Source organism: Corvus hawaiiensis, chromosome 26 (genome assembly GCF_020740725.1).
Source record: "Corvus hawaiiensis isolate bCorHaw1 chromosome 26, bCorHaw1.pri.cur, whole genome shotgun sequence".
NCBI lineage: Eukaryota > Metazoa > Chordata > Aves > Passeriformes > Corvidae > Corvus > Corvus hawaiiensis.
In genome coordinates, this window is record NC_063238.1 from 43,249,836 (window position 1) to 43,271,111 (window position 21,276).

The 21,276-nt window shown below is 49.6% G+C and overlaps 1 protein-coding gene across 14 annotated transcripts in view; it reads left to right on the forward strand.

The window, feature by feature from the left end:
- The window catches only part of ADGRB1 (adhesion G protein-coupled receptor B1), a 281,572-nt gene that overhangs the window by 61,558 nt on the left and 198,738 nt on the right, over positions 1-21,276 (forward strand). For all 14 annotated transcript variants that reach the window (XM_048329201.1, XM_048329204.1, XM_048329208.1 and 11 more), the window contains one exon: positions 18,096-19,015. In XM_048329201.1, coding sequence (XP_048185158.1) covers positions 18,268-19,015 — 748 coding nt within the window. In that variant the 5' untranslated portion in view covers positions 18,096-18,267. The remainder of the gene's footprint in view (positions 1-18,095; positions 19,016-21,276) is intronic.

The window sequence follows — 21,276 nt, forward strand, 5'->3', positions numbered from 1 at the left end:
AGTGATTTGGAGATACCAGAGCCATGAAGGGTTCAGGAAGGCTACTCAGGAATGTTGCTCTTTATTGTTAATTTTCCATCACTAATCCAGGTTTATGTTGAAATAATTGATCAATGATGAAACCTCTTCTCTTGGGAGGCTGTGCAATATCACACAATAATGCGATCTTTTAAAATTATGGGAACAGTGTCTCACTAACCTGACTGTTATTGGCCAAGCCAAATAACAGAAAAAGTGTAATTACAGTAGAATTATATTGCAATTAAAATGTAATTATACTGTGGTTTGTTTTTTCCTCGATCAATAATTATTTCTGTTGATATAATAAGAACATTAACTGCATGAGTGAGTGGTTTGTGTTGGCTCTCTGGTGCTACCTGAATTGAATGTACAGCGCTGCAGTGACATTTACAGTATTTATTCTCAGCCACACCATGAACCACTCAGTCACTTCTTTTCCAAGACACAAGGGGGTGTGTGCATGTGTGTGCACACATATGTAAAGCATTGATACATGCAACTCGTCCTATAATTACCAATTATATTATTACATCATGGCAAAATTAAATTGCAATATTAATATATATCGTAATGGAGTATAATTATGTTACATTTGTATTTGTGGTATTAAAGCGTGTCAGAGAACATACTTATCATAATTACACTGCAATTGCTCTTTAACAGGAGTGGAATTACAGTCACCATATTATGAAATATGACAGTGTTACCTTTATATATTATTTGTATTAAAGTAAAATTTAGAGGGCCTTGTAATCAGTATCTGCAGAATAAGATAAGGATCTTCCATTGGTATCAGGAAACAGATCCAGGGTGAGCTCTAGCAAAGGACTCCGGCACAACAACACGATTTTTGGCGCTTGGTCCTGATGTGAGGTCTGGATCCCTATTCTGAGGTCCATTTTCTATCTCCCCAAGAATTGTCTTCACTGAGCAGTGCTGTTAAGGAATTGTCCATGAATGAATTTGTCCATGGAAATTTATGCCCTTCCCAAAGACATGGGGACAGCAGTGACCCAAAAATGTGCCCCTGGAAGCTCCTCTGTCAGTGCAGGACTGCTCGAGACACTTTGGACTGTAGTGGCTTTGTCCAAAATCACTCTGTACTGCAGATTCCCTTTTCCTTGCATGGACAGGCCAAGGAAACCTGGACAGCTCAGATTTGCATCTCTGTCTTTTAGGCATCCAAGGATAGATTGAATCACTCATTCTGAGTATTTAGTGGAAAGTGTTCCTGTCCATGGCATGTGTTTGGAATGAGATGATCTTTAATGTCCTTTCCAATCCAAACCATCCTATGACTCTACCATTTTCCAGGTGGTCCTGCCTGCATCTTAAACACCAAAACCCAGTGGTTAAAGCGGGACTGAAAAAATCCCCATTTTATCAAGTCTCGGGCAACTTGGTACTTTTCCTTAAAAAAGTTTCAGATAAAATGCACAGTACCTCTCTCCGTTGTGGTTCAATAGTGGCACAATCTACTTTATTTTCTCTTTCTGGCCCTGGGATCTTCCTGGGCCATTCCTTAGCCTGGAGAGGGTGGTTTGCAGGCAAGATGGTGAGGATGTTGAGCAGAGAGGTGAGGACGCACACACACATTTACTTCTACACTTACTTCCACATTTACTTCCACACTTCTGCTGCTGTTTGGTGATCTTTGGCAGGGAGAAGTTCATGATTTTCTGCAGATTCACTTCCCAGAGTCAAATGTAGGACTCTCCTAATGAATATCCATTTCCATCATTGTTTATTTGCTGAACTAAAATCTCAGTTTTCTGAGGAATATGTGCACCCTTAGAGCTTGGTCTGCCAAGGGCGGAAACAAACAACCTGAACCAACATTTACTTTCTGCAGTATTTATGATTCACCAAAACAATTGCTCTCGGCAATCTTGCAAGGCAGGAACTTTATTTCAGTAAAAATTAGTTGGACAAATACACTGTGATGTAGGCTCGGGCAAGAATGTGTCTGAGCATGTGGGCTCCTTGCAGGATATTCAAGGAGCTCCGAGCAGAGGAGGATGAATCAGGATGAATGAGCCAGAGAAAAATCAAGAAGATGCACAAAAGAGGTCTTTACAGCTGCATGAAAACAATATGTAGGCATTCAGCTCAGGAATAAAGAGATGGATTCCTGGCCCCACTGATGTCATTGAGGCTTCTTGGAGTCAGAGAATAACTTTGGATCTATATCAAAGACGGATGGTCCTCATTTCCAGAGAAAATGGCTACAAACCATACAAGTTCCTATGCCACTTGAGTTCCATCTCCAGCTCTGCTGATTCTCAGAGGCCTCCTGAGGCCTCAGGATATTAACTCTGGAGTTGCTGAGCATCTTCCTTCCCTCTATTCTCATCCTGCACCTACAGTTTTGCCAGTCACAGATCTTTAATATTCAAGTCTTGGTTTTTCCTCTTCATCTTGCCTGGCTTTTAACCAGCTTTTGGGGATTTTTTGATTCATACTGAGAATCATCATCATTTGAGTCACTTGCAAAGTGGATAAAATGCCACAAATCAAACATCAGGGGGTCTGCAGTTCCCGTGGGCACAGAGCAATGCAGAAGCAAAGGAGCCTTATGCCAGGGACAGACTGAGTTGGTGAGGTGAGATCTCAATCCTGTCCTAAATATTCCAAGGAATTCAGAGGTGTGAGGTATGTTCAGGGTGATGTGCTCAACTCAACCCAGCTCAGCTCAAACTGAGAATACAAAACAGAGGGATTGTGATGGGTGGAAGAGTTGATGTCTGCAGTTATATTTAAAGCACAGCTGATCTTCACCTTCTAAAAGTCCCATTTTCCATTCATCCATCTCCCCACACTGATGCTAAATGCCTTCAAGTCCCATTTGTTTTTCTGGGATCTTATTTAATTCAGCTCCTTCCTGAGCCTGTGAAGTGAGGCAGCCTTTCTGCCTGGTTGGTTTTTAATTTGAATTAGTTTCCAATCGATCAGATCTCCTAAATCCTAATCTCAAGAGGTGCTAGTGCTGTTTAATGTCAGTTTGTGTGTCTTTACCCTTACTGGGAACTCGTGAAGGAGGATGAACTTACCTTGCAGAGGGGTTCTGAGAAGAGCTGGCCACTCGTTCCAGTTTCCACTAGACAGAGACTGGATTTGTAACATTTTGGTGGGAATGAAGCAATAGGATGGACTCCCCATCCCTGGAAGTGTTCAAGGCCAGGTTGGATGGGGCTCAGAGTAATCTGGTCTAGTGGAAGGTGTCCTTGCCCATGGCAGGGGGTGAAATGAGATGATCTTGAAGGTCCCTTCCAACCCAAACCATTCTGTGATCCCATGAAAGTCAAGAAATTAAAAATATGGATCCTGCAGTGCACAGTGAGCCTCAGATTGTGCTGTTCATTCTCGGTCCATGGTTGAAATTGTTGCTGAGCTTTTGTACAAGGTCGTCCCTCCAAGTTCATTGGTCTTTCTCTCAAGCAGGACGTGCTGGCAAAGCATCTGGTAGAGCTGGATCTGATCAAAGTTTGCAAGCCCAAGGACATTCCCAATAAAGTACGCAGGGGTCACATATCTGTGTTTTCTCGCTGAAACTCTGTTCTGCTGTAAGATTTGCTGCTGACTTGCACCTTTATTACCTGGGTTATACAATCTACTCCAGGATCCCGGGAACAGCAGGGACTGTGGAACAGCAGTGTAGCAGTAGGAGCTGTTTGCCACAGCCCGTGCCCAGGATTGCTGCGCTTTCCCTGCGGCAGGTGGAACGCAGGAAACAAATAAGAATTTCACTCAGTGCTCTTAAGAGTGAGTGGGCAGACAGGACCATTTTCACCAGGGTCCTTCTGACTCGTGTGGACCTGAAACAGCACCCTTTCTGCCCAAAATAGCATGCCACAGGCAGAGAGACATTTTGTTTTTGCTAAAAGCAAACAGAGTTGCTAAGAAACGAATATTGCAGAGATGGAAATCCACAAAAGGTTTGACAGTTGCCGAATGGTGCGCAGCTTGGCAAACATGGCCAAGCAGCCAGCCAGGAGGAGACAGACAATTCCACAGTACTTCCAGCAGGAATCCCATTATTTGTTCCTCACATCTTGTCTCCATCAAGCACATTGCTGATGGGGACTGAAAAAACAGGAGTATGAGAGGGACAGGGCCCTGTGATCACAGAATCATGGAATGGTCTGGGTTGGAAGGGACATTGAAGATTATCAAGTTCCAACCCCCTGCCGTGGGCAGGGACACCTTCCATGAGACCAAGTTGCTCCAAGCCCCATCCAACCTGGCATTGGACACTTCCAGGGATGGGGCAGCCACAGCTTCTCTGGGCACCTGTGCCAGGGCCTCACCACCCTCACAGGGAAGAATTTCTTCTTAATCTCTGATCTGAATCTGTCCTTTTTCAGTTTAACACCAGTGTCCCTTGCCCTGTCACTATGTGCTCATGTAAAAAGTTCCTCTCCCTTCTTTTTATAAGCTCCCTTAAGGCAATGGGAGGCTGCATTGAGGTGTCTCCAGAGTTTTCCTTTCTCTGACTGGTCTGAACAACCCCAGCTTTCTCAGCCTGTCTTCGAGGAGAGGTGTTCCAGCCCTCTGACCATGTTTGTGGCCCTTCATGAAGTCATTTGTGTGTCTCCACCAGTGATGGCTCTTCTTTAGACTCTGGTCCTGGGGCCCCATCATGATGAGGATCAGTGACCAGGTTGGTGCCACCTTTCTCGGAGTGTGGGAACATCTCTTTTTGTTTCAGCCACTGTGGAGCCTTTGGAGACAGTGATCCCTTGCAGTGACAGAGGACTCAGGTTTTTGCCCGCACCGTATCCCACATTAGGCAGTCAAATTTCAGCTACCTCAATTCCCTGTGCTGGAGAAGAGATCTTACATAATTTCCTTCTCAGATGGAATGACAAATACTCAGTACCCAAAAGGTGACGTTCATCACGTTCGTGACTTTGTGCATGGGGTTTCTCCCTGAACGATGCTTCGAGAGCAGCTTGGGGGGGGGAAAAATCCCTGGAATAGGAGACATTTGAGGGATTGCTGTCCCCTACTGGGGCACAGTGCGTGGTTTAAAGCTCGAGAAACCAGATATCAGAACTACCTGTAGCAGCTGAAGGGCCATCCCTGCTCTCCAGTGCACTGCTGTTATTGTTAGGTGTGCACTTCAGGAAGGTGGGACTGGGAGGGAAAAATACGAAATATTAAAATAGAAAATAGAAGCAAAGCAAACTAAGGCTGAGGCAATCCGACTAATAAAGGATGCCAGAGTTGGTGTTAATTTGTGTCTGATTTAAAGTGCTTGGTGGGTGGAGAGAGAACAGCCCACAAGAAGCAGCTGGGCTCCTTTTCCATCCCCCAGCCCTGCTGTTGGAGTGGCGTGGTGGGGGAAAGAGGAGCACACAATCAGGCGATTCATCCCCACGCTGTCGCACTTTGCAAAGGCAAAGGAGAAGGAGGGAAGGAGGGAGAGGGAGAGGGAAAAAGCACTGATCCCGTTCTCATGAAAAGCACTGGCAGCAAACTTTATGCTCCTGCTCGCCTGACCAGGATCTACCCACCCTACCCACGTTTACCGGCTTTTTGTGAGTTCCCAAAGGGCAGCCCTGACAAAAAAAATTTGGATTAAAGCTTTTCCTCACCTGGCTCTTTGGGCCAGGAATGCTGAGTGCTGAGTGGAGTGCTCTAATCTGCTGCTGATGCTGGCAAGGGTCACAGTCTACTCAAAAGTTGATAATTTGTGTGCAGAGAAGGGTAAGACAGGGAAGAGCTCCCCCATTGATGTGGCTCCAATGAAAAAGTCTACCTGACCCCACACAGGTGATACCTGGATTTGCTCCTCAGAGGGTGATCAGAGAGCTGGGGCTTCCCAGAGAGGCTGTGGACTCTCCATTCCTGTAGGAATTCCAGGCCAGGCTGAATGGGGATCTGATTAACCTGGTCTGGTGGAAGGCTGTTCTAATGACAGGGGGTGGGGACTGGATGGTCTTTAAGGCCCCTTCCAACCCAAACCATTCCATGATTTTATGATTCTCTGATCTCCCCCACCCCTCAGTTCCTCCAGTGACATCTGAGAGAACACCCACGTTTGCTGTCCATGTCCATGCACTCCTCTGAGGCTCCATCTCTCCTGATAAATAAACGAGGGATTGCAGGCAGGCATGAGTGCGGTCCCGTGATCATCCAGACCGTTTAATTATTTCCATGCTCCCTGGTGAAGCTTTGGCCCAAGACGGTGCCAGGACACAGCGTGGCAGATGGCTGAGCCAAGGGACTCTCTCCTGCAGGTCTGTGGGACGAGGCCAGCCCCTCTCAGAGGGAAGGAGGGCTGGGGTGTGTCTACAAGCAGTGTCATGCCTGGTTCCAGAGCCAAGGAACAGCCCCTGCTCCGAATTTTTCAGCAGTACAGACGGAGCCTGTGGAGACAGACAGCAAAAGGGCAAATTAGCATTGATTTGGCAGGTGGATTCCCGTTCTTCAGGAACCAAAGGAGGGCCATCTGCTCTTTGTGTCTGGCACGAGGTGGGGGCTTTCATTCCCAACCAACCTGTGCTGGATTCCAGCCTGGCACTCCCTGTGGAGATGCCTCTGCCCCTCCAGGGATTGTCCTGGGAGATTGGGGACTTCCACTGCGCTCTACTGTGCCAGGTCAATCTATCCGCTGGGCAAAAAAGGCACCAATTGTCACCTCCTGGCACCTTTCTAGAAGGACTGATCATCATTCCTCCATTTCCTGGCTTCCTGAGGCAGGTTCCTGTGCTGCACAGGTGGGTTTGCCATTGCAGGGCTGCCCAGGAACACTTGGGGCTCACGTTTCCCTACACACTGCTGGGCTGGAAGCAGGAGGAAGAGCCTCAAAATTGTCCTCTAGAGGAAATGGGGCGAGAAGAACTGCCAGCACATGGCTTTGTAGCTGAATTCCCCTCCAAGGTATTGGGTCTTGTGTAGTAACCTAAATTTAAGCCCTCCCATCTGCAGACCTCCAGCTGCCCTCCAGCTCTTCAGTCCTGTCTTCCTGTCCTCCGAGCCAGAAGTAAATACTCATACAAATAAAGGAGCATGTAAAAATCCCAGATTCTGCTGTCATGCCTGTGATGAAGCATCACCCAAGCCCTCCTCAGAATAAATATAAACCATCCTCCTTCAGCCCTTCATCTTCATCAAGGCTGCGCACAGACAGCTCACTAACCCCAGCCCCGAACCAGCACATCCTCAGTGCTGCACAAATCACTCTGTAACATCCTCCATCATCTCCTCTGATTGAACAAAGCCAAAGAAAGTGAGAAGAGAGGAAGAACTTTGCCTCCCAATAACCCCCCTGCCTGCCCCTCACCGGTAATCTTCTCTCCCACGTCACATTGCTCAAGGGTTCCTGGGGAGAGGGCTGGAAAGGGGAACAGAGTACATCTGTCTCGTTTATGCAAATCCTGAACTGCTTGTCATGAGACTGATGGATGAGATGCGAGGAATAATCCAGCTTGTTAACGCCTGTGCTGTGATTGCATCCCTCTGCCAGCCTCTCTGCATTCCAGCATCCTAGGATTTGTTACGGGGGAGCCTAGAAGGCAGTTCCTGCCCTGAGGAGTCTGCGAGGAAAAGGGGACCCTCCAGGGAGCAGAGCAGGCAGGATCCTTTGCTGTCCAGCATGGTTAGCTCAGGCACGGCCCTGTGTGGGGGTGAGCATGACACTCAGAAGAATTTAGATCAGATCAGCACCCATCCCAAGGGCTGCTTTCCCACAGAGTGAAGAGAGAGGATGGATGAGGCCAACCCATTTTGGGAGGGAGTTTTAACAACATGGATGTGACTTGTGACACTCCTTTTAGTTTCAGGCTCTGTAGATGGTTTGGCAGTGTGGACGTAATTTTTGTGGCTTAATGTAATATCCCTGCACCTTTCTATGGTAAATCAAAAACGGTTATTTAGGGAAGGAATAAGAGACATAGAATCATGGAATCATAGGGCAGACTGGTTTGGAATGGATATTTAAAGATCATCTACTCCGCTCCCCTGCTTCCATGGGCAGCAACATAGTGTGGCTTGGTTTGAAAGGGACCCTGAAGGTCATCTGGCTCCAAAACTTCTGCCATGGGCAGGGACACCTTCCACTATCCCCAGTTGCTCCAAGTCCCATCCAGCCTGGCCTTGGACACTTCCAGGGATGGGGCAGCCACAGCTTCTCTGAACAGCCTGTGCCAGGGCCACACCACCCTCATTATAAAAAATGCCTTCCTCATATCCACCTGCCTCTCCCTCAGTTTAAAACCATCATCTCCTGTCCTATCTCTACAGGTCTTGATAAGAAGCCTCTGTCTCTTTTTTACAAGGCTTCTGTATATATTGAGAGGCTTCAAGGAGGTCTGCCTGGAGCCTTCTCTTCTCCAGGCTGAACAACCCCAGCTCTCCCAGCCTGATTGCACAGCAGAGGGGCTCCAGCCCTCAGATCATTTCCCAGATCTGCATCCACTCTAACAGATCCATGTCTTTCTTGTGCTGAGTGATCCAGCACTGAGGTCTCACCAGAGGGGCAGAATCACCTTCCTAACCTTGCTGGCCACTCTTCTTTTGAGGCATCCCAGGATCTGGTTGGTTTTCTGGTCTGCAATCTCACATTGCCAGTTCGTGTCCAACCTCTCATCCACCAGGATCCTCAAATCCTCTTCCTCAGTGCTACTCTTCATCCGTCATCCCCCAGTCTGTATTGATACTGGGGATTGTACCAACCCAGGGCCACCCAAATCCATCTGGATGACCCATGAAAGGCTGAAGGAAAAGCAAAGACAGAGCCACCCCCAGACTGGCACTGGCACCCAGACCATCGTGCTCAACAGCATGGATTGGCCTCTCCTCCACAGATTCCCTAATCCAGTTTGTCACCCTTTTATGCCTTTAGCCTCCACAGCATCCTGTGGCAATGAGGTCCCTGACTGAATTATGAGCTTGGTGAAAAACTACTTCCTTTAGTTTGTGCTCAGGCTTTGGGGTCAGCGAGGATGGCTTCCTGCGTCACGAGCCTTAATTCACTGCTGCTCCCTATGTCCCTTGAGGACCTTGGGGTGCTGCAGAAATGCACTTATTTATCATTCTTCTGCTTTGTAAGTGCGGGTTGCAGACTTCTGCTGCTTCAAGGTCATGGCTGGATCCAAAACCATGGAAACTTGGGGTTTTAAAAGGGATTTGCTTTGTCCGTCTTTCTCTCCACCTTCAGGGGCTGTGCTCAACTTGATGGAAAGGTTCCACACCCTGCTCAAGCTCAGGTATTTCTGTCATCTCCGTGACGCTGGGAAGTTCCTATTTGCCCACTTTAGTGTGGTATCAGAGACTCCAAAGCCCCTCATTTCAGACCTTGTGGAAGCAGATGGAATCTCTCCCATAGCTAAAGCAGCCCAGTTCTTTCATGGTACTCACTCTGTGGACAGTGAAAGTAAGTCCAGGGATGGCCACAGTTCTGGTTTTACTAAAAAGGACCTGTATTTTAAGTGTCTTTTGTAGCCACAGCCTGAATCTCCACCCTCCTCTTGCTGAAAATTGCAAATCTGAGCAAGAGGATCTTACGGTCCTTCTGTGTGCAATCTAATGACGTCCTCACTGGGCATTGGAAACTGAATGCCTAAAATTACAAGCTGAATTCCTGTTGTCAGAAGGGGAAATGTTCCCAATCCAGTTTTAACTTTGCTGAGACAGCAGCATTCAAAAACAGCATGGTGCACCTTCAGGGTTGATGTAAAATTGGACTCTGATGCAGTCTTTCCATCTTTTCCCAGCTGCTGCCTGGGAAATTTATCCCCATCACTGGGGGAGTGTAAACATTGTTTGTCTGGTGGGGGGAAACTGAGGCACGGTCATTCAAAGCCATGGAAAGAATCAGAAGAGGAGCCCACATTAATTTTTCCCTACACTGGGGCTGGTCAAAGGCTTCTGGTCATCTCCTGCTGCTGATCATCCCCAGCCAGTTACGAGCTGGAGAGCAGCAAAGTGGAAATCTCCTTTCCTGGTACTGGGAGAAGCACCAGGACTTGAGCTCATGCAGATCCTAGCCCAGAGCTCGTTGCAAAACCAGCTGTTTGGGTCTTCATCTCCTTTGGTTTCCCTTGGGCAGCCCAGCTCCGAGGTGCCATGGGGCGCGAGAAGTTCCAAATCCAGCTGTTATTCCATCCCAGGTGTGTGGACAGGTGGGACAGGAGCAGAGATCCAAGTTTCTTGGCCAAGGCACCTCCTTTTCCTTTGTCCTCTGTAGCCATCTCTGCATCAGTGACTCCAGAGAGCCAGGATCTGGAATCATCAAATTGTGAAAGGCTTGAGTTGGAAGGGACCTCAAAGATCATCAGTCCCACCCCGTCATGGACAGGGACATCTTCCACTATCCCAGGTTGCTCCAAATCCCATCCAACCTGGCCTTGGACACTTCCAGGGATGGGGCAGCCACAGCTTCTCTGGGCAGCCTGTGCCAGGGCCTCCCCACTCTCACAGGGAGGAATTTCTTCCTAAAATACGGCCTGAAACATTTTCCCATCACTGCTTACACATCTCAGGACGCTTGCTGGTGATGTTTTTACCCCAGCCAACAATCCCCACCCCAGACCATGCCTGGGTACAGCTCAGGAGCGAACATTAAACCCTGTGGAAGGCTGTTCTGCTTTGGGAACAGGCAGTTTAGCCACAGGAGCAGGAGCTGTGTCTGGGCTCTTGTCCTCAGGGGCCAGAGAATGAGCCTGAGGATGTGATTTATGTGGGACACAGAAATGAGCAGTGTCAGGACATGCACCCCATGAATCCCAAAGCCCAATTTTAGCTCTGCCAAACATCCCTCTGCACATGTCCCTGTGCAAGCCTGAGCTTCACCATGCACACAAAGTCCCTCCCTAAATACCCCCTATCCCCGGGGGGCTCCCACTTATCTCCCCAGCTAATGCCAGTGCTTTTAACCTCCAGCTGGTTTCCCAATCAATCCCATCCCGGTTCCCAGCTCAAATGAGCAATGATGGAAGCATTCCTGTTCACTCATTAGGATGACCTTGCCCTCAGAGGCCCTCTTGTGTAACCCTCACAACCAGGAGCAGGGTGGTAATGTAGGGAAAAAGACCCCAAAGGGTTGGCTGGGAGCACCGTCAGTCAGGAACAAGGCAGCAGGGAAAACGGGATTTTTCTAGGATTTGCTGGTGTAGAATCCATGGTATTTCTTGGTGGGGATGGGGATGGGTGGGAGTGGGGCCAGTCAGGGATCATGGGTGATGCTGGCATGGAGGAAAGACTGATCTTACCAGGATCAGAAGCATTGTGTATTCCCCTGGGAATGAGGAAATGCCTGGGAACTCATAACAGGCTTGCTGTAATCCCATTCAAACTGGGATTTAAATCTGCTTTCCTTAAACTGTGGCAGGGTAAGGTGTAACATTATGACCTCCGTCAATAACCTTCTGCCAAGAACCCCCACGTGCTCCTTGACTTTGCTGTGCAAGGACATCAAAGCCACCCCTATAAAGTCCTTGAGAAACTCCAAGTCCAGTCAGGGCTCCTAACAGACAATGCCAAAAGATTTGCACCCATGTAGAGGAAAGTTGAGGACAAAAATAGATGTGGATTGAGATAAGGGGATGCTTAGTCTTTAAATTAATCTCTTTTTGGGATGAAATCCTGGCTGGTTGGAAATGAATCATCATCTCCAGCACTCAGCTGGAAATCTTCAGATCATGGAGCTCTAAAGGAAAGCAGAAGATTCTTCTCACATCCATCTTTTCAGGTGGGAAAGCTGAAGCATGAATTGGCAGAGATGCTTCAGTGACAGTGTGCACAGATCCTGGAGCCAGGATTCAAATCTGGCCTCTGGCTCCCCCTGACTGTGTCTCCCCATCTGGCCAATGCTGAAGGAGATCACAGATGCAAGGGTTCAACCAAAGCTCAGGGGCTTTGGAGTTTCCTCATTGTGGTTGAAAGCCCCTTGGGGAGCCCCAGGATGATCCATTTCCTGGTATTTCCCATTTCCCAGCCCTCCCTTTCCCCAAATCCCCTCTTGCAGCCTTTGACAGTTGAAATAGGATCAGGATCCTGCCCCACAAGCCAATTCCCATCACAGAATCAAACATTCCCCACCCTGTTAATGCTGTTCCTGCAGACTGTTCCACATCTGCTGGGGTCCACCCCTAAGGCGAGTGCATTTCCCGCTTGGAGCTGGGAGAAATTTGGGATGAAGGATGCTGGTGTGTGTATATATAGAATTTATTAGCACAGCAGACAGGTGAAATTTGGCTTTCTCTGCACTCAGGAGACTCAGAGAGAGGCAGGGGGTAGCACATCAGTCTCTGCAGTGATGGAGCAAATATTCCAGGATGTGAGGGATCTGTGCAGGAATCTGTGTTAGGAAAATCATGGAGTTGTTTGGGTTGGAAGGGACCTTAAATATCATCTCATTCCACCCCCTCTGCCATGGGCAGGGACACCTGTCCCTTGCTCAAAGCCCTCTGACCTGGCCTTGAGCACTTCCAGGGATGGAAAATGGACCACAAAAAATAACAATAAGGAAAAACCCTGATTTTGAGCACTGATTTTATGGTAGAGGTGCTGCTCCAGGACCTGACCAAGCTCCCTGGGTGCCTTCCAGGGTTAACTCCTCTCCCTGCAGCCCAGCAGCCCAGCAGAGCCACTGCAGCTGAGCAACACCCAGGTCTGAGCCCTTCTTGACTCCTCTCTGTGCTGTCAGCTCACAGATGCCACCGTGTTTTTCCAGGCATTTCCACTCTGCTTTGCTCCCTCGCAAAAACAAAATTTCCAAGCTGTTGCAGCTTTTTTTTTTTTTCCCCTGCTAACAGTTCCTCGTGAATAAGGACAGAACAAACTCCTTCCCTGTGTTTCCTCAGAGTGGCAAGGGACGAGCTTTTCAGGGCCAGGCATTTTTCTGCCTCAGGCAAAAGGGATATTTAGTGTGATGTCTGGGGACCTTCTTACAGGGAAATGGGAAGCCCCAGGAAAGGAGGATTCGCTTGATGAGAGTTGTTTTCACCCTGCTGGGATGTCAGCCGTGCACCAAAGTCAGGAGAAGGAAAAGCAGAGGGAAGTAAATCTTGGACAGTGGCACATCTGGAGCCAGTGGGCAGAGAAAGGGGAGCTGGAACTGCTGGACCGGTGGGAACAGATCAGGGAGCAGGTGTTGGGAATGGTCCTACAGGCAGCAGTGGGCAAGGATGCCCTTTCTGCAGTCATCTTCATTTTTTTCCCCCTTTTTTTCTTTCTTTTTCCATGGAGTGTTTGTGTGTGTGTGTGTTTGTGTGCATGTCTAAGAGTGCCCTCCATTGGCCACATCCAGGCTGCTGCTCCAGGAGTGCCACCAGCACAGCCAGGGAAGGTGGTGGCTGCTCCACCAGCGATGTCACCCTTCCCTCGTGAGAGGACTGTGCCATGCAGGGACTTTGGAAAGCAGGACATGGCAGCACTGCCGGCATCCCACAGGCTCCTCCTGCCCAGGCACAGCTGAAATCCCTGGGCTGGGCACAGCTGCAGAACTGGACACTCCAGTTTGGAAGTGTCCATCAGGGAGATCTTGTTGGGATGGGGTGAATCGGCTTGTGGGGCTATTCAGGCAGAGGGTGAAGGCAGTTGTGGGTAAAATCAGGGATGCCCTGATCCCTGCTCACACATCCCACACTGCCTGACTCCCCAGAGTGGCTGTGGGTGGGCAGAATTTGTGCAGAAATCAAGCAGGAACAACGAGAGTGGTGGCAAAATCCAGCTCAGACCTGGATCATTCCCGCAGCAAGACAGGGCCCACCATGGTGGTGTCTGGTCAAAGCTTGGACTTAGTAACCTTGGAGATCTTTTCCAGCCTTACTGATTCGATGATTCTGTGGCTTGCAGGCTCCAAAATTCACTGGGATCAGTGCAAACTGTATGCCTACACCCCTTGGGCTCCAAAATTCACTGGGACCAGTGCAAACTGGATGCCTAAATCCCCTGGGCAGCCCAGATGTAACCTGTGATTTAGTCCTTGCCTGGTTTTGATCTGAGCTGTGAAGGGCTGTCCCAGGTTGTGTTTCTGATCCAGTGGGTGCCAGAGTGGGATGGCAAACGCTCAGCAAGGAGGTAGAAAAAATCGTGAGGGCAGTTCCGAGTTGTGTGAGGGTGCAGGAGCCTCACTGGTGGCTCACAGCTCTTCATAATCCCCTTCCTTGTCACCTCTGACAGCTGCACAAGGTGACCAAGGCAAAAGGACCATTCAGACCAAACTTTTCAGTCTCTTTCTGTGAGTTTCTTGGGATGAAAAACCATTTTTGCCAAGGGCACACACACACACACACACAAGGGCAACAATAATTTTGTCCTTTGGTTTGTCCTTGAGAAACAAGCCCAAGGTGTTCCAATGTCACCAGCTGTCCCCAAGCTTTGCTCTGCCAGACCCACCTCCCAGGCAGAGATGGAAGGAAAGGGCAGGGGAGGTGTTGTGTGCTCCAAGTTGGAGCCAAAGGATGGGACCAGGCAGGGATGTCTTCCATCACTCAAAATTCCAGGAACAGCCAGGCTACCTGGACACTGACTGTGGCAAAAACCATGGGAATGTGGGCAAAATTGACTGTGTGCCATATGAATGTGACCTCCAACACTGCAATAATCTGTTTTTTCACTCCTTCAATAACTTCCCCAGCTGCAGGCTGTAGCCTCTGGTTTTATGTCCCCCTTGGGATTTTTTTGGGGATGGAAGTGTAGGAGATGGATCTCTGCTGAAATCAAGCAGCCACTCAGGTGCCTGTTGCATCTTCCCTCCCTGCCAGGTCCAACACCTGTCGAGCCAAAGATCCAGGTGTGGAGGGGGTTTTGCCCATCCACTCCTGCTCTGAGTAAAGATTCCCACTTCAGCAGGGATTAGTTGAAAGAGGAAAAAAAAATGTTTATGCTCTTTATGGGGAAACCTGCCAGATGTGACTGCACTGAGGGGAAATCAACTGTGAGACCTGACAACCATAACAGGTCTGGTTAAAGTTTGTTGGCTTTTACGGTGCTTTTCCCTGACAGGGGCAGTGAGGGGGCATTTGTTTTGTGCTCACCACATCCTCAGACAGAAGCAGGTCTGTGGTCAGTGTGAGAAAAATTGAGTTTGTGGAGAGCAGGAGGCCTGGGCTGAATCCCAGGCACTGAAGTCACCATTAGGAACTGGATTTCAAAACAAACCCTGTCTCCTCATCATCTGGTTGCTATGGAGGCACTGCTAGCTCCTGCTTCCAACCAGGAAAGGCAAGTTTCTGGTCTGGACCAGAGGTTAAGATGACAAGAAAGATGGAGATATTATTTACAAGAGCAGGGAGTGACAGAATAAGGGGAATTGGCTTCCCACTAGCAGAGGGCAGGTTTAGATGGGATATCAGGAAGAAATTCTTTACTCGGAGGGTGGGGAGGCCTTGGCACAGGTTGTTCAGAGAGATTCCGGATTCCCCATCCCTGGAAGAGTTCAAGGCCAGGTTGGACAGGGCTTGGAGCAACCTGGGATAATGGGAGGTGTCCCTGCCTGTGGCAGCGCTTTGGACAAAATGATCTTTAAGGTCCCTTCCAACCCAACCCACTCTGTGATTCTGTGATCCTTGTGGGTCCCTTCTGACTCAATATATTCCGTAATTCTGTGATCCCTGGCTCGCTCATCAGGGTCAAGGTCGGGTAGACTTTGGATTTGCAAACAGAATGAGCTGTTCCAGCACTGTCCTAAGAGACCCAGTGGCCCCTTTCAGAGGGTCAGCTAAAGCAAGAGCCTTTCAGCTCCCAAATCTGATATTTAGGGCATTCACAGTCCTATTTAGGCAGCCCCTCCTGCTAATCAGGAAATTTATAAGATGTTTGGTAGATCCCTGTTCTATTCTTTGCAAGCAAGACCAGGTTTGCATCCCCTTTTCACTCCTGAATTCTGGCTCCAGAGGCAGGCAGGAGCCTGGCAAGGGGAGATTTGCACTGTCAAGCTTTGTAGACTGCAAAGCAGCCAGGAGTGGGGATCTGACTTGTAAAAAATTCAAGTCCAAATGCATTTGGACTCCATGCTGATTAGTGTCAGGTCTAACACACACTCAGGAACCTGCTGGCAGGGGCTGCAGTGATTTGAATCTGGGATGAAACACAGTTTGCAAATAGCAGGTCTGACTTTTGAGTTCCCCAACCCTTTCCTGCCCAAAAGAAAAGGTTTTGGCAGGAGAAAGAAGATGCAGAGACAACTCTTTGATATACAGCAGGGAGAGAACCTGAGTGAACGTGGAGGTGCATTTAGCTTCTCATCTCTTCCCAGATGCACAGGATGGTCTGTGGGCTTCTCATCTCCTATTTTTCAGTCTCTCCTGGGGCTGGGTTTGGCTGCCTGAACTGTGGATTTGCTGGGAATTTGTACGGCTGTGGTGGAAGGTCCCTCTGTTTGCAGTCTGGGAAGGCAGAGCCTGGCATGGGGTGGGAGATGGCAGCAGTGGGGACAGCAGTGGGGACACGGGGGCTGGAGGTGCAATGAAGACGTGTTTTCCCTCTCCCCTGGATGTAGATGCCCCTCTCCATAGACTTTCACCCTAATTCCTTCCTTGCAGTGCCACCCTAATCATGGGGAAACACATCGGAATTATTTGTGGGTTGCAGCCCAGGGTAATGTTTGCCCCTCAGGAACTGGGCTGTTTGCATTTCAATGCAGGGGCCTTGAGCACCTCTTCACTATGAACTGCGAAGTCTCCTGAAATCACGGCAGTTTTCTGACTTGATAGGAGGAAATCTTCCTCCCAGGTTCCCCTTTGTCCTTTGGAAATGGGGCGGCAGCGCTGTTTTGGAGGCAGAGAGTGCTGCAGGGGCAGGGCAAGCCTCACCCAAGAGGAAACTCCTGATTTTCTCTACCTAGGGTGAGCTGAGAGGGGAGGAAGGGAAAAAGGTTGGAAAGTGGGAAGGAAAAGGCCCCATGGCTGTGTGATCAGCAGTGGAGAAATCCTGCCCTACTCTCCGGGGGTCTGCCCCTCCTGCAGCTGTTATCAGTGCCCGTCCCCAAACCTGGGGGTGGACACGGATGGGAGTCCATGATGAGGAAAGTCCTGCTACTGATCCTGTTTTCCTTTCTCTCTTCTCTCCTGCAAAGAGAGGAGATGGAGGGAAGGGGATGTAGGAGAGTCTTTTGTTGGGGTAAGAAAGAGGGAGATTTACACGAGTGCAGAGGATCCTCTTTGTCATGGAGGGGGAACAGGGCTCTGGGCTGAAGGAGGAATCTGGGCTAGAGAGGGTTGCAGGGAATGCGTCCTTAGGGTATTGCAGGGTGGATTCTACTCTGGATGAAGGGTTTTGGGGGCTGAAGGAGGCCCTGGGACTGGCACAGAGGGCTCTCACTCTCTGCAGATGCTCTGAGCCTGGCTACAGCACCACAGGCTTTGGGGTGTCCTGCACTCAGGGGTGGAAGGAGGAGTGGCTGCCTGGTGTGGGAAGACATAAAATCTGCCTCTTTGGCCCTTTTTTGCTCATGTGCTGGGCGTACAGCTCCATCCATTATTCTGCCTGGCCTCAGGGTTACACCAGTGCTGGGTTCCTGAACAACAGCTCCCTTCCCTGCACTGCTTTGGTGGAAGGGAGAGAGAAAAGGAGAGACATAAAGAAGCTAAAAACCAACTGCTGGCAGAGGGAAGAGAGGAGGCAGAGCCTAGCTGGCCATGCTGACCTCCAGCCCACCCTCCCCAGGTGCAGCCTGAAATCTGAGTTGAACCAGCATCCTGGCTCACTTGGGATGGAGAGAGCTGGAGACTCCCTAACCCAGAGACCAATCCTGTTTTCTTTGGGGAGATGGTTAAAATTCACAGCCAAGGCTCTGCTGGCTCAGCAGAGGGATCTGCATGGGCAGAGGGCACTGGGAAGGACAGCAGGTCACAGCTGTGTTCACCCCGGGTCAGTCACAGTTGGGCCCCTCCTGGGGGTTAGGACACCCCAAGGATGGGATCACCCTCAAACCAAGTGTGGGAATGGTGATGTGGGGCTGCATCTTCCCCCCGTGAGAAGTGCTGGGACTGGGAGTGCTGTGTGGGTTCTCAGCCTTGTGAAGGGTTAATAAAAACAACAACAACAAAACACCGCCAAAAACCCCAAATCCCACATCTCTTCTCTTTCTCTCCCCTCCTCCTTCCCTTCCCTGTTTTTTCCAGGTGTTGTTTATGGCCACAGGAGGGAGCTCAAATCCAGACATGGGAGGATCGGCTTGATTTCAGATCCAGAGCCTCTTAAACTCTGCTTTTCCTCTAAGCTGGTCCCTGTTATGTCCAGGATCTGGCACCTGCTTGACATTTACTTTGAGTTCCAGAGGACCAGAGACCTAGGATGAGGAGCATTGGATCCGCCCTGAACCTGCTTTTGGTATCGCCACTCTACTTTGTGTGGACCGTGGTCGCTCTGGACCTGGCACAAACTCCCTGCACCACTTTGGTCCAAGGGAAATTCTTTGGGTATTTCTCCTCCTTCGCCGTCTTCCCACTGAACTCCTCTCTCTGCTCTTGGATTATCCAGAACCCCGACCCTCGCAGGTACACTTTGTACATGAAGATCCTCAAACCCTCCGGCGTATGTGACCACCAGCACATCCGCACCTACCAGTTCGACTCCTTCCTGGAGTCCACCCGCACCTACCTGGGCATGGAGAGCTTTGACGATGTGTTGAAGCTCTGCGATGGCTCCACCCGCTTTGCCTTCCTCCAGTCCAACAAACAATTCCTGCAGATGAAGCAGACGGCCCCGCCGGGCGTGGACACCTGGCCCATGCGGTGGAAGCCCACCAAGGCTCAGGAGAGGGACTTCTCCGTGGAATATCTGGTGGTGGGCAACAGGAACCCCAGCAAAGCCGCCTGCCAGATGCTCTGCAAGTGGCTGGATGCCTGCTTGGCCATCAGCAGCAGCTCCCACCCGTGTGGCATCATGCAGACCCCGTGCTCCTGCTCGGGAGGGGAGGTCCTGGATCAGGCCAGCGAGATCCTGGGGTTCACCAGGAAGAAGGAAGATTGCTACAAGGATGGAATTTACCTGGAGAACTGTGTGAGCAGCCCTAAGGACAGCAATGGAGCGGAGTTCCCGGGTGAGTGGAGGGTGGCCGGGGGGTGCTGGGGAGGGAGGGCTGGTTGGGCTCTCCTCTCAGAGGTCTCACACTGTCCCCGTCACCTCTGTGTCCGTATCTGTGGATGCCTGGCATGGAAACCTCATTTCCCAATCAACAGGCAGGTCAGAGAACCCTCCAAGGCTCTTTATGAGCCTGCGACTGGAATTGAAAATCAGCTGCCCCTAAATACTCCCCAAGTTGTTTTGTTCATCCTCGGGGTTTGTTCATTGCTTGTTTTACTCCTGCAGCCTCCGAGCTGCTGAGGGGGAGCTTCTTACCTGAGGCTGAGCAGTTTTCCAACATAATTACAGATGTCCTAGAAAAGGCAGGATCCAAAGTACCTCCCGAGGCAGGCTGCTCTCAGCAGCCCTATCAACCACTTTAATTTCTAGGGAAAACTTAATTCCTGGGTCTGTTTCACGGGGATGGCAACAGAAGGCACTCTCGTTTTGTTCTCAGCTTCGTTTTCCTTCTGGAGGCTTTCAGGAAGAAAACTCACCACGCTGCTTCCAGGGCATTGCTTGGTGCCTTTGCTGTGGCTTGTTCCTCAGATATGTCACTGGGTTTTGATTGAGGTCTTGAGTATGGTGTGGGCTGGGAAGGGACGGGGAGGTGGGAGAGGCATGACAAAAAGGTCTGTGAATCAAGGTGGGATGGTCCTGAGGTCTGATCTTGGTCTGGGGAGGGAAGTGCTCCTTCCAGAGACCTGACACAGCCAGGGAAAAAGCAGACAGAAGGGACTCGGGGGGTCGGAAAGTGAAGCTTTTCTCTCACTACCTGTGTCAGGTCTGCTCTGGGGTGTTTATTCTCAGCTCCCACCCCACCTGCCAGCATGCAGGTTACGTAAAGCAGAGGTGTGATGCTAAATAGGAATCCAGGTGGCAGGGAATGGAGCTTCCAGTTCCGTGAGCCTCAGACCCACAGCTGACCCTCACCCCAAGATCTCATCTTCTTCAGGTGCTGGACTGAAATGTCCTCTGCCACCAGCAGAAAGTTGACATCTGTCTGGGTCACGAATTTGGGGATCCTTCCTGACTTTTCCACCCCAACTGAGGGTGGAATTTCTCAGGGTTGAGGGGAAGAGGCCAGATTAGCTTGCAGTAGGAAGGAGGTGGCTGGGCACAGACCCAGGCTGTGCAGAGTGATTTTCCTGCAGCCTGCACCTGGCATTAGCTGAGAGATTAGGATATGATCAGGTACTCGTGCTTTCGTCAGTGTATTTTGCAGGAGATTTTGTTCCTCGCTGATCTGTGAATCAATACATGAAGGCACAGCCGAGCCATAAATCCTGCAAATTAGTTCTTCAGCCGTGCCTCCCTCCCTGGCCACGAACACAAGACTCCCCAGATTTGGGTTTAGTTTTTTTTTTTTTTTTTTTTTTTTTGCAATGCCCTTTTCTCCTGTGTGAACAGCTCCTGAGGAGCCTCCTCGGAGTTCAGTCATGTGTCATGCCTGGAATTTGCTGATTGGGTGATTTATGCATTCCACCCAAGCAGTGTGACCTTTCTCACTGCAACCAAAGGTGAAATTTGAAATAAGATTTTCAGCAAATCCTGAAGCATTCAAGCTTAATATTGGCTTTTGTAGGGATCTCTCCTAGTCCAGCTCGAGTGCCCGAATGTTCCCACAAAGTAAATATGAAAGAGGCTCAAGGGTGGCTGAATCAAAATCCTTTTTGGGTGTCAAATATTTGTAGAGTGGAGATAATTTTTCTGCTGGCTGCTCACATCTGCTCCATATTGAAGACAGGGAATTATCGTCTGTGCTGGTGGGATGCCATCCACACAGCAACGATGCTTGCAGGGTGCCCGGGCTCTCCATGTGCTGCTCTGTCTGTCACTGTGTCTGTTTTGATTTATGCAAAGGCTTGATCAGGAAGATGGAGGCGAGATCCAATTTGGACAGGGAGTCAGCAATCCCTTAACAGCATTTTGTGGGTGGAATATTTTGATAGGGCTCCTGATTTCCAAGTGCTGATGCTGGTTATTGCACTCGTTGCTGTTCTGATTGTATTTGTAGCGGGTTTTTTTCCAACAAGCCTTTTTATTTTTTTTATTATCATCGCTATTTTTCCCTCCCTGCTGCTTTCTGAGTCATTTGTTGTTTCTGGGCCTGTCTTAACACTTTCATCTTGGAACAAGTGGGCATGTGTGAGTTGTACTAATCTACTCTGATGACTTTAAAGGCACAAAAAGGAATTTGGAATTCCATGGCAGGGGTTGGAATGAGATGATCTTTGA